Raw genomic sequence first — 12891 nt, 5'->3', positions numbered from 1 at the left:
GGTTTCATTGTAGGTAATGGACAGTCTTGTGTAGTAGTTCTGAACATGTTTTTCGAAAACTGTCTCGAACAGCTAGTTCGACAGCCTACATGCAATTTAAATATTTTGGACTTAGCAGATACAAACAAGCCTGATCTTATCGACATTGTCAGACAGGTATTAGTAATCATAATGTCATCAAAGTGACGATGGTTACTAAAGTTTATAAATCCACCTAGAAAGCTAGGAAAGCAGTTTTGCTAGAAAGTGCTGATAGGCAGTTGTTGGTATCCCACTTAGACAATGAATGTACATCATTTAGTTCCAATATGACGAACGCAGACGAATTATGGGTCAAATTTAAACGGATTGTAAATCGCACTAAGTTTAAACGGACTGTAAATCGCACTCTCGAGAAGTACCTGGTGATCAAAAAGTCAGTATGAATTTGAAAACTGAGTAAAGCACGGAATAATGTAGATAGAGAGGTACAAATTGACACACATGATTGGAATGACATGGGGTTTTATTAGAACCAAAAAAATACATAAGTTCAAAAAATGTCCGACAGATGGCGCTTCATCTGATCACAATAGTAATAATTAGCATAACGAAGTAAGACAAAGCAAAGATGATGTTCTTTACAGGAAATGCTCAATATGTCCACCATCATTCCTCAACAATAGCTGTAGTCGAGAAATAATGTTGTGAACAGCACTGTAAAGCATGTCCGGAGTAATGGTGAGGCATTGGCGTCGGATGTTGTCTTTCAGCATCCCTAGAGATGTCGGTCGATCACGATACACCTGCGACTTCAGGTAACCCCAAAGCCAATAATCGCACGGACTGAGGTCTGGGGACCTGGGAGGCCAAGCATGACGAAAGTGGCGGCTGATCACATGATCAACACCAAACGATCTTTCACGCGTCTAGCAATACTTCGTCTTTTTTTTGTTCTAATAAAACCCCATGTCATTCCAAGCATGTGTGTCAATTTTTACCTCTCTATCTACATTATTTCGTGGTTTATTAAGTTTTAAAATTTATACTGACTTTTTGATCACCCGGTACTTTATTTTCTGCAAGGAAACAAGGAGAACGAGCCTTCATCACCAAACGTTTTCAAATTTATACTGACTTTTTGATCACCCGGTATATGCTGAGTAAGTGGATTAAGAACGGAAAAGACCCATCCTGGTTTAACATCAAAATGCTGAAAATGCTGAGGAAGCAGGGACTGTTGCACTTTCGGTTCAAGGAAGAACGCGCAATTGACGACAAGCAAAAGCTGATAGAAATTCGTGTATCTGTAAAAAGATCGACATAGGAAGCGTACAACAACTTCCATGTCATACCTTAGCAAAAGGTCTTGGCGAGCACATGAGAAACTTCTGGTCCTATGTAAAATCGCTAAGTGGATCGAAGGGTTCTGCTCAGCTCCTCTTTGGCCAGTCTGGTGTGGCAATAGAAGACAGCAAAAGGAAAACTGAAGTTTTAAATATAGCGTTTACGAAATCATACACGCAAGAGGATGGCACAAACATACCGTCGTTTGGCCGTCGCACGTACTTCCTTCTGGAGAACATAGTAATTGGCACCTCTGGCACAGAGAAGCAACTGAGAGAGTTGAAAACAAATGAGTCATCAGGTACGGATGGCTTCGCAGTTCGATTCCAAGCAGAGTATTTATGGCCAATTTCTCGTTCAGGGCCGGCCGCGGTGGTCTCGCGGTTCTAGGCGCGCAGTCCGGAACCGTGGGACTGCTACGGTCGCAGGTTCGAATCCTGCCTCGGGCATGGATGTGTGTGATGTCCTTAGGTTAGTTAGGTTTAAGTAGTTCTAAGTTCTAGGGGACTGGTAACCACAGCAGTTGAGTCCCATAGTGCTCAGAGCCATTTGAACCATTTTCTCGTTCAGGGCAGAACAGCTCTTCAATTATCGCGAGCTCCCGTAGTCAGAAGTATCATGTCGGTATATTCTGCAAAGATGTACTCAACCATGTTGCTCTAACACTAAGACACGTGATTGAGGCTCAAGCCAGGTGAGAGAGAGAGGATGGACGTCAAGTGACATTGGCCAATACGACGTAAGCAGCCACCCCCCCCCCCCTCCCCCCATGACTACTCTAAAGGCTGTAGCGTGGAAACGGTTCGTTTCTGGACATGGGGTCCTATTCAGTATATTATGTAGTCATTCCCTTCTGCAAGCCCTAGAAGTTTGTAATGGGATTTTCCGATGACCCAGCATATCAGTACAGAGATAGTCAGTTAATGAGCACCAGGCGCCGGTGTGACAGGTATCCCTTTCGACACTCCTTGGATTTCACATGCGGAGAGCAGGCGCGCAGTTCAGAGAGAGAGCGCCAGTCATCTCAGGAGTGTCGAAGTGATTGCCTCTCACACCGGCGCCTAGTAACCGGTGACTGGCTGTTTCTGTACAGGTACATTTTTAAAGTGGTCAGCAAAGGTGCGCAGGTGCCACCGAGGCCGAACTGGGTGGTCTTAGAGGGACACTATGCGCTTTTATTCACACGTGTGTCCATGTCGCTTTCTCCGCATCTTCCACCCCCCACGCCCCTCACTTTCCCCATGATCACGCCTGCACACGTTGCTGGAAGGCTTGGTAACTACTTTGCTAATTTTGGTCGCGACTCGGCATCATCCGCGAGTACAAATACGCCGAAATGAGACGCTTGGCGTTGGTGTTGCAGGCCACTTCCGGCAGTTCGACTTCGGTCCGACGGCGAACCGCGAGCGCTACGGCAGCCGCGTCCCTCCGGACTACCGGCTGTCCGCCGCCACTGCGCCAGTCGCCTTGTACTACGGGAACAACGACTGTCTGGCCCGCGAGCAGGTGAGTTCCATCTTTTAGCAGATAAGCTTTGTCATTTCAAGGCGAATCCTACACTGATGTCCACAACTGAAGGGAGGCTCGAGATTCACACAACGAGCGCTCTGTATACTCTGTATATCTGCCACCACACGATACACTTTTGTGTTCAACTTTGCGCAAGCGCACCACATTTGCAAATGCGGAAGCTCGTATCTGCATTTGCGATCGTCCTAGCTCACTCCGTCCTGTGTTTCGTAAGAATCTCTTACACAGACCAGCCACAACATTATGACCACTGCCCACCGTGACGATGGATGCCGCCAGGTGGCGTTGCGGACATGTGACGCGGTAACAAAAGTATGTAAACCAGGGCCGGCCAAACGCTGCACAGTGTCCAGACGTGCGGAAGTGCTGCACATGTGCGCACGTGTGCGACAGCGGGCGACAGCGACATCTGTTATTAGACGTGTGTCCACTTCCCTGTTTATGTGGTACAAGCAAGAGCGCCACATACCCAGTCTCGTTTACCCCTGGTAACCGTAACCTTAACAGAGAAGTACTGAGAAATGGCAGGTGCTGTGAAAAAGAAAAGGACGGGAGCTCTATGTTCTCAGTCTTTTGAAAATGACTGGGAACTGCAATTATTTTTTTGTAGCCGTTGGTGAAAACTCACAGTGTTTGCTGTGCCGCCGAATAATAGGCGGCCAGCGTAAGTTTTCAATTGAAAGACACTACAATACATATCACAAAGACGAGTGTAGTGTACTCAACAGTGAAGAACGGCAAGCAAAATTAAATGTCCTGAAGAAAATGGATGGGACACATCAACTCGATTATCATTTCTCATGACCAGTGATGAACGTGTTTGGATTTTTTCCTTTCATAATAAAAATTATTGCTTACTAACCGTGCATTATTGCCTCATTCTACTCCATGTTACATTATTACTAGGAAAGTTGGTCATTAAACCGATTCTTGTAATGTATACTTACATTTAGGTTTTTTTTTAATGTGTGAAGTGCTACGCTGAGCTGAAGTCGATAAAACATAACATTCATCTAATTGTCGGTTATTATGCAGATTTCAGACGGAACTGATGAAAGATATAGCAATAACGGTATTGAAATAACAGGTGATCATCGAGAAGTCTGCGGTTATCATTCTGTTCAGAGGTCAGCGAGACAGAAATTATGTGGATGTAACTGAGGACACCGAGAATTAGTTATAGGAAACCTTGCATTAGTTTAATGTTATTTGAAATCATGAATAAGGTTCGTTGGTAGTCACTAAGTGCTCTCTTTCTTAAATACTAGATCAAAAACATTACGCGTACTTACGTGCCGTCAGTCAAGCTGCCTTAATAAAAACCCACGGTTGTTAACTGCATTACTTGTTTTACTGGGTTAAACTGTTAACATAAAAGTAGACGTCTCAACGAGTAGACTGTGACAGTATTTTAAATGTTTAATACGCGAAATACCTTCGCACGGTTGGCTTGCAAGCTGTGGAAAGAGCACTAGAATGCGCCGGTACAGAGTATCCCTGCAAGTGGATAAAGCGACATCTGTGCGTAGAAACATGCACTACATGAATGCTGACGGCTGCGGCGTGCACACTGTGACCCGGAAGTTGCACATGTGCAGGAGTACCGCACGCGTGGAGAATTTCTGGCCGGCCCTGATGTAAACGGAGCAGACACGGACGGGGGATCATCCTAGCGAAGATACGGGCTGCAAATGGGGAAACCCACTGGGATAAGCGACTTCGACAAAGACAGATTATTATTGCGCAGAGCCTATGAACAATTATCCCGAAAATGGCGAAACTGGTCGACTGTTCACGTGTTATTGTTGTGAGCATCTCGGAGAGAGGTAGAAGGATGGTGAAAGTAGCACTAGGCGCTAATGGCTGGACGTTCAGGACTCTTCACAGAACGTGAGGTTCGAGTGCTTGTCTGCTCTGTAAAGTAAGATAGACATGTTCTATGGAATCTCTGCCGAAAGAACACAATACTGCTGCACGAACAAGTGTTTCGGAGCACACCGATCATCGTACATTGTATAACATGGAGCTCCGCAGCAGACCACCCCTACGTGTTCACGTGTTGACCCAACGACATCGTCAGTTACGACTGCGGTAGGTACAAGACTATGGGGATTCGACCGCCGATAAATGGAAACGTGTCAGCCCAGAGGGTGACTAGCATTTTTGCTACACTAGGTCAATGGTCGTCTCCACAAACGCCGTCACAGAGTTGAACAGCGGCTCGTATCGTGCAGCGCTCCACGGACGTAGGGTGGTGGGAGCAGTAGGATGCTACGGAGACATTTCCCTGCAGTTGTATGGGACCTGTGGTGGTAACTGAAGACATGCTGACAGCTGCGAACCACTTGCATCCCTTCATACTGAATGTCTTCCCGGATGGTGATATCGTCTTTCACTGGTATAATTGTCCACACTTTGGAGCCATAGCCGTGTACAGTCGTTTGAGGAGCATCATAGTGAACTCAGACTGATGTTTCGGCCACCAAATTCGCCTGATGTAAATTGTATGGAACGCATCTGGGTCGCTAACGGGCGTTATCATCGCGCACGCATTGTTGTTGTTGTGGTCTTCAGTCCTGAGACTGGTTTGTTGCAGCTCTCCATGCTACTCTATCCTGTGCAAGCTTCTTCATCTCCCAGTACCTACTGCAACCTACATCCTTCTGAATCTGCTTAGTGTATTCATCTCTTGGTCTCCCCCTACGATTTTTACCCTCCACGCTGCCCTCCAATACTAAACTGGTGATCCCTTGATGCCTCAGAACATGTCCTACCAACCGATCCCTTCTTCTTGTCAAGTTGTACCACAAACTCCTCTTCTCCCCAATCCTATTCAGTACCTCCTCATTAGTTATCTACCCATCTAATCTTCAGCAGCCGGCCGAAGTGGCCGCGCGGTTCTGGCGCTGCAGTCTGGAACCGCGAGACCGCTACGGTCGCAGGTTCGAATCCTGCCTCGGGCATGGATGTGTGTGATGTCCTTAGGTTAGTTAGGTTTAACTAGTTCTAAGTTCTAGGGGACTAATGACCTCAGCAGTTGAGTCCCATAGTGCTCAGAGCCATTTGAACCATTTGAACCATAATCTTCAGCATTCTTCTGTAGCACCACATTTCGAAAGCTTCTATTCTCTCCTTGTCCAAACTATTTACCGTCCATGTTTCACTTCCATACATGGCTACACTCCATACAAATACTTTCAGAAACGACTTCCTGACACTTAAATCTATACTCGATGTTAACAGATTTCTCTTCTTCAGAAACGCTTTCCTTGCCATTGCCAGTCTACATTTTATATCCTCTCTACTTCGACCATCATCAGTTATTTTGCTCCCCAAATAGCAAAACTCCTTTACTACTTTAAGTGTCTCATTTCCTAATCTAATACCCTCAACATCACCCGACTTAATTCGACTACATTCCATTATCCTCGTTTTGCTTTTGTTGATGTTCATCTTATATCCTCCCTTCAAGACACCATCCATTCCGTTCAACTGCTCTTCCAAGTCCTTTGCTGTCTCTGACAGAATTACAATGTCATCGGCAAACCTCCAAGTTTTTATTTCTTCTCCATGGATTTTAATACCTACTCCGAATTTTTCTTTTGTTTCCTTTACTGCTTGCTCAATATACAGATTGAATAACATCGGGGAGAGGCTACAAGCCTGTCTTACTCCCTTCCCAACCACTGCTTCCCTTTCATGTCCCTCGACTCTTATAACTGCCATCTGGTTTCTGTACAAATTGTAAAATAGCCTTTCGCTCCCTGTATTTTACCCCTGCCACCTTTAGAATTTGAAAGAGAGTATTCCAGTTAACATTGTCAAAAGCTTTCTCTAAGTCTACAAATGCTAGAAATGTAGGTTTGCCTTTCCTTAATCTTTCTTCTAAGATAAGTCGTAAGGTCAGTATTGCCTGACGTGTTCCAGTATTTCTACGGAATCTAAACTGATCTTCCCCGAGGTCGGCTTCTACTAGTTTTTCCATTCGTCTGTAAAGAATTCGCGTTAGTATTTTGCAGCTGTGGCTTATTAATCTGATAGTTCGGTAATTTTCACATCTGTCAACACCTGCTTTCTTTGGGATTGGAATTATTATATTCTTCTTGAAGTCTGAGGGTATTTCGCCTGTTTCATACATCTTGCTCACCAGATGGTAGAGTTTTGTCAGGACTGGCTCTCCCAAGGCCGCCAGTAGTTCCAATGGAATGTTGTCTACTCCGGGGGCCTTGTCTCGATTCAGATCTTTCAGTGCTCTGTCAAACTCTTCACGCAGTATCGTATCTCCCATTTCATCTTCATCTACATCCTCTTCCATTTCCATAATATTGTCCTCAAGTACATCGCCCTTGTATAGACCCTCTATATACTCCTTCCACCTTTCTGCTTTCCCTTCTTTGCTTAGAACTGGGTTTCCATCTGAGCTCTTGATGTTCATACAAGTGGTTCTCTTATCTCCAAAGGTCTCTTTAATTTTCCAGTAGGCAGTATCTATCTTACCCCTAGTAAGATAAGCCTCTACATCCTTACATTTGTCCTCTAGCCATCCCTGCTTTGCCATTTTGCGCTTCCTGTCGATCTCATTTTTGAGACGTTTGTATTCCTTTTTGCCTGCTTCATTTACTGCATTTTTATATTTTCTCCTTTCATCAATTAAATTCAATATTTCTTCTGTTACCCAAGGATTTCTACTAGCCCTCGTCTTTTTACCTATTTGATCCTCTGCTGCCTTCACTACTTCATCCTTCAAAGCTACCCATTCTTCTTCTACTGTATTTCTTTCCCCCATTCCTGTCAATTGTTCCCTTATGCTCTCCCTGAAACTCTGTACAACCTCTGGTTCTTTCAGTTTATCCAGGTCCCATCTCCTTAAATTCCCACCTTTTTGCAGTTTCTTCAGTTTTAATCTACAGGTCATAACCAATAGATTGTGGTCAGAGTCCACATCTGCCCCTGGAAATGTCTTACAATTTGAAACCTGGTTCCTAAATCTCTGTCTTACCATTATATAATCTGTCTGATACCTTTTAGTATCTCCTGGGTTCTTCCATGTATACAACCTTCTTTCATGATTCTTAAACCAATTGTTAGCTATGATTAAGTTGTGCTCTGTGCAAAATTCTACCAGACGGCTTCCTCTTTCATTTATTAGCCCCAATCCATATTACCTACTACGTTTCCTTCTCTCCCTTTTCCTACAGTCGAATTCCAGTCACCCATGACTATTAAATTCCCGTCTCCCTTCACTATCTGAATAATTTATTTTATTTCATCATACATTTCTTCAATTTCTTCGTCATCTGCAGAGCTAGTTGGCATATAAACTTGTACTACTGTAGTAGGTGTGGGCTTCGTATCTATCTTGGCCACAATAATGCGTTCACTGTGCTGTTTGTAGTAGCTTACCCTCATTCCTATTTTCCTATTCATTATTAAACCTACTTCTGCATTACCCCTATTTGACTTTGTGTTTATAACCCTGTAGTCACATATCAGCGTTATTTACGCGAATTACATGACCTGTGCGGAGACATCTAATGCCACGTACCTCCACTAACCTAGCAACGAACTGTCGGATCCCTGATGCGCAGAATCAGTGATGTACTTCGTTCCAAAGACGGACAAACAACCTATTAAGCAGGTGGTCATTATGTTTTGGTTCATAAGTGTATGGTGTTTAGCAGATGATAGGCAGCAGGTCTCTATGTATGTTTCGATGTGTACTACTGTACTACAGTTACGCCTTAAGGCGATTTATGCGCAGTGAAGTCTGTTGGCTCCAAAGAAAGATACTGAATTTATGCATGATTACTCACAAAGAGGACTCGTATGATATTCCACTACTGAAGATTGCTCGAGCGAAAATTTGCGATGCGAGGTCCCGAGCGCCAATTACGGATTTCACTCAGTTCGAACTACAAATACGATACAACGTCTCCAGTCTTAACACAGTAAAGAAGGAAATAAATGTCGAAGGAGAAAAACAAAGAAGGAACAGCTTGTAAATTTATTAAATGTGCATGTCAAATCTATAGACAAATATATTCGCTTTAACTACTTAGTAGCACAGCAAGAGAAAAGCCTGTCGTATGGACAACTGAAAAAGATGGTGCAGGTGAAGCTCCTCAACAAACTGCTAGAAACTGAAAGGACAGTAACGATGCAAAGAATACAAATTTTGAAACATGACTTCCGATGTAGTGGATTCTGTTGTCTATGACATATCCGAAGCTGTTGAGTAAGAAGATGTTAGTACCTAATCTGGGTTGAGCAACGTTATGGAAACAATAATTTGTAAAGGAAAATGTAAATGACATAATGAATGCCAGCTAACCATCACATAATCCTCATTAGGATATGGAGATGCAGACGCGCAAACAGATATCGCGGAGACATCGCGAGGAACGGCGCCTGGCGCGGTCGGACACCTGACTGATGCGCTCAACGGGAGACAGCGATCGGCACAGCAAAGACAATGGCAACATTGACACTCAAGAGGAGGCTCTTTCCACCTCACAATTAATGTTGACTCTCTCAGTTTGAAGATTCCACAAAGAAGCAAGATATTAAATTAAATAGGCAAATAAAAGAAAACTTAATCCGTTCACACCTTTTCTCGAAATGTTATAAGTGGTTGAATTTTACAACAAATTACCAGTATTCTCCTACAGATTCTAATTTTTTGAAACTATGCTCAAAAATGACGTATCTTACCACTATTTGAGCATTACGATTAATCAGAACTGAGGTTGAAAAACTCAGTTTTTCGTGTTAATTTGTCCGCTTTCGAGGGCTACAAGCACATAAAGGCATATTATGTGGACGTAGGCAGCAGATCAGCTAGATTCTATATTTATTGTATACGAATAATGAATTATTAAGTTTTTAATTTATTAGTGTTAGCATAGTTTCCTTCCTCTTTTATTAATTCACCAGGGGACCCTTGCGAAACTGTAGGACTTTTATATTTTTAAATAATCTCACTGTTTGGAATAAGTGTAGTCGTTGGGATAAGAATAGTCGTGGGACTGAAGAGAAAACATCTTTAAAAATCAACCGAATGACGTGAAATAATAATCAGGAATTTATGATACAGCCTTGTATACACATATCCATGCAATATTGCTTGTAATTTGTAACTTTCGACAGTCATATTTACATTTACCTGTTGATGAAGAGAAGTTTAATGAGAAATAAGAATACAAAATACAGGGATGTAAATAAATGCGAAATGTATAAGTTAGAACATAGTGTTTGCTTGTTACCTGGGACATCACTAAGGGCACAATAATCTCTAACTGAATTTTGACATCTTAATTGCACTTAGTACTTTGTGTAAGTACGTTAGGTCTAGAAGCAGTAGGTAACTCGTAATTCAAGGCGACAGCGATAAATATAATGATTCCAAATCTTATTAAAAATAGATTTTATCATCACAACTGACACGGATTAATACATTCCAGAAAACTACTACCCACAATTTTTGTTTGTCTCCAAGAACTTAGTGACGAATTTCGTCCTCGAGTCCATGAAGACGTAAACCAATTAGTGGACGATGTCTTACCTGGGTGGTTCGAAGAGCGCCAGGATGCGTTTACCGTACTCCCTTGGTCGCCAGACTCCACGGATTAAAACCCAATCGCGAATATGTGGGACCACCTCGATCGTGCTGCACGTAGCATGAATCCTCATCAGAGAAACCTAGCGAAGCTGCCCAGGGCACTGGGGGCGGCATGGTTCCACAACTCCGTCGGTAGCTTCCAAATCCTCAGTGACACTCTTCGTAAAAATCACGCAGCGGTCCGAAATGCAACAGATGGCTATTCAGGCTTTTGACATGTGCTCACATTAATGAGAGAGGGTAATGTATTACTTCCACATTCGCCTCGCGATATGATCGAGCCGAGATAATTAGAGTAAGAAGAGTTCGTACGGAGCAGTGCCGATAGTAATAATTTTCTGCACGTCATTCGTGAAATGAAGAGGTGGTGGTGGTGGTTAGTGTTTAACGTCCCGTCGACAACGAGGTCATTAGAGACGGAGTGCAAGCTCGTGTTAGGGAAGGACTGGGAAGGAAATCGGCCGTGCCCTTTCAAAGGAACCATCTAATGAAGAGGAAAAGTGGGACAAGATAGTGACCCTCGGTCACACTCCTCAAGGTGGAGATACATACACACATTATGAACAGCGATGTTTGTCTCCTTCCCGCTCTACAGTTACATCTGTATGATTGTTTACTATTTGTAAAGGCTCAGCGAATCAAGTAGGTAAGGCGTCACTGAAGTTTTCGGTGACGTGAAGCTGTACTACAAAGTTAACTCACTGTATACTAACGATCGCAAATACGAAAAGAGAAAAATAAACTGTTACTCTTTATTTCTACTCAAAAGCACGTAAAATGCTACTAATCTAAAAGATACATACAAACTATGAAATTATGTGTTACAATATTGGAAAAGATGCGGCTATGCATATGAATCAATTGAAGTGTTACTGTCTCCATTACAAGTCATGATCTCTGATGCTGTTCCCACCGTTATCAGTAACATGACGGATGAATTATTGGTAAAAGTGAACCTCATATAAGGAAACAATGTAATTCGCTCTACAAACCTGCTTCATATTAAATAGCAAAGGACAATTTTCTTGTAGATCTAAATGTCGATAAAATTATTATTCCACAATACACCAATCCATTAAGATCGATAAACAGAGGCTTATGCAGAACTGCTATATTTGCTCATTTGTTCTATATTCAGAATTTATCATTTTAATTCCGCGCTTAATCATTGCCTTACGAAACAACACTATAACTGTATTTTTATTTTGCAGGATGTGAAGAAAGCATATAAGGAGCTGAAGAACCCCATCGGACTATTTCGCGTAGATATGGACGAGTGGTCGCATCTGGATTTCATTTGGGGAATCCATGCTAGGGAGCTCGTCTACGACAAGATATTCGAACAAATGACGCCTTTCTTGCACCACCCTTTTAACAAAACCAGGGGATCGTAACGACGTCTCCTTGTTGGGGGACGAGTCAAAATAAAAATGACAAAAATGTATTTATATTATTTAAATAAAACATCCTTCGTACGCTGTGGTACTTATTAAGAAAATTGCTAACATTCCATTGTTGTCCTTTTACAGATGTTAGTTAAAAATAATTCCTCTCACGCTATTTATGGTCTGAGAAGAAGCAATTACAAAAGAAAACTATGAATTTGTGGTTAAAAATACGTGATTACTTGATGACAATAAGTATTAAGCAACTCCCGTCTTGAGGGTGGCTTGTGCAGCACAGTATTTTATTAGGCATCGTCCCTTCGGACGTAAAATGCTCTAGCCTTCCTAGATCTGTGAAATGGCTTAGCTTGCCATCTATCAGGGGACCGAGGTTTTAACGTGGGCCCTAAACAACTGTACATACTTTCTCACATTAAAAACTAATTGCAAATTGTGATGAAGTGATAAATGAGAGATTAGGTGCTACAGTTACTGGGGCTTGAACCCTGAATTTTTGGACTTGGAGTGTGACACTGACTGGACGAAATAACGAAAAACGTTTTAGATTAGTTAACAGCTGCAGTGGATGAGTTACACAGAAACACACGCTCGTTCTCAGCGATGGGCGAGCCCACCGCTCTGTTCCAAAGGGGCAGCCGCTTAGTCTGCACTCACCTACTGACAAGGGAACCTCCCCATCGCACCCCCTTCAGATTTAGTTATAAGTTGGCACAGTGGATAGGCCTTGAAAAACTGGACACAGATCAATCGAGAAAACAAGAAGAAGTTGTGTGGAACTACGAAAAAAATAAGCAAAATATACGAACTGAGTAGTCCATGCGCAACATAAGCAACATTAAGGATATGCTGGTCTCAGGAGCGCCCTGGTCCCGTGGTTAGCGTGAGCGGCTCTGGAGGTAGAGGTCCTTGGTTCAAGTCTTCCATCGAGCGAAAATTTTACTTTCTTTATTCTCGCAAAGTTATGATCCGTCCGTTCGTTCATTGACGTCTCTGTTCACTGTAATAAGTTTA

General features: G+C 42.8%; 1 protein-coding gene across 1 annotated transcript in view; it reads left to right on the top strand.

The window, feature by feature from the left end:
* The window catches only part of LOC126199136 (lipase 3-like), a 124655-nt gene extending 112767 nt beyond the window's left edge, over positions 1–11888 (top strand). Inside the window, exons 8-9 of the mRNA XM_049935892.1 lie at positions 2690–2832; positions 11686–11888. Coding sequence (XP_049791849.1) covers positions 2690–2832; positions 11686–11868 — 326 coding nt within the window. The 3' untranslated portion in view covers positions 11869–11888. The remainder of the gene's footprint in view (positions 1–2689; positions 2833–11685) is intronic.
* Positions 11889–12891: the final 1003 nt, after the last annotated feature.

Source organism: Schistocerca nitens, chromosome 8 (assembly GCF_023898315.1).
Source record: "Schistocerca nitens isolate TAMUIC-IGC-003100 chromosome 8, iqSchNite1.1, whole genome shotgun sequence".
In the NCBI taxonomy this organism is placed as follows: Eukaryota; Metazoa; Arthropoda; class Insecta; order Orthoptera; family Acrididae; genus Schistocerca; species Schistocerca nitens.
This window is presented reverse-complemented; position numbering and strand designations above follow the sequence as displayed.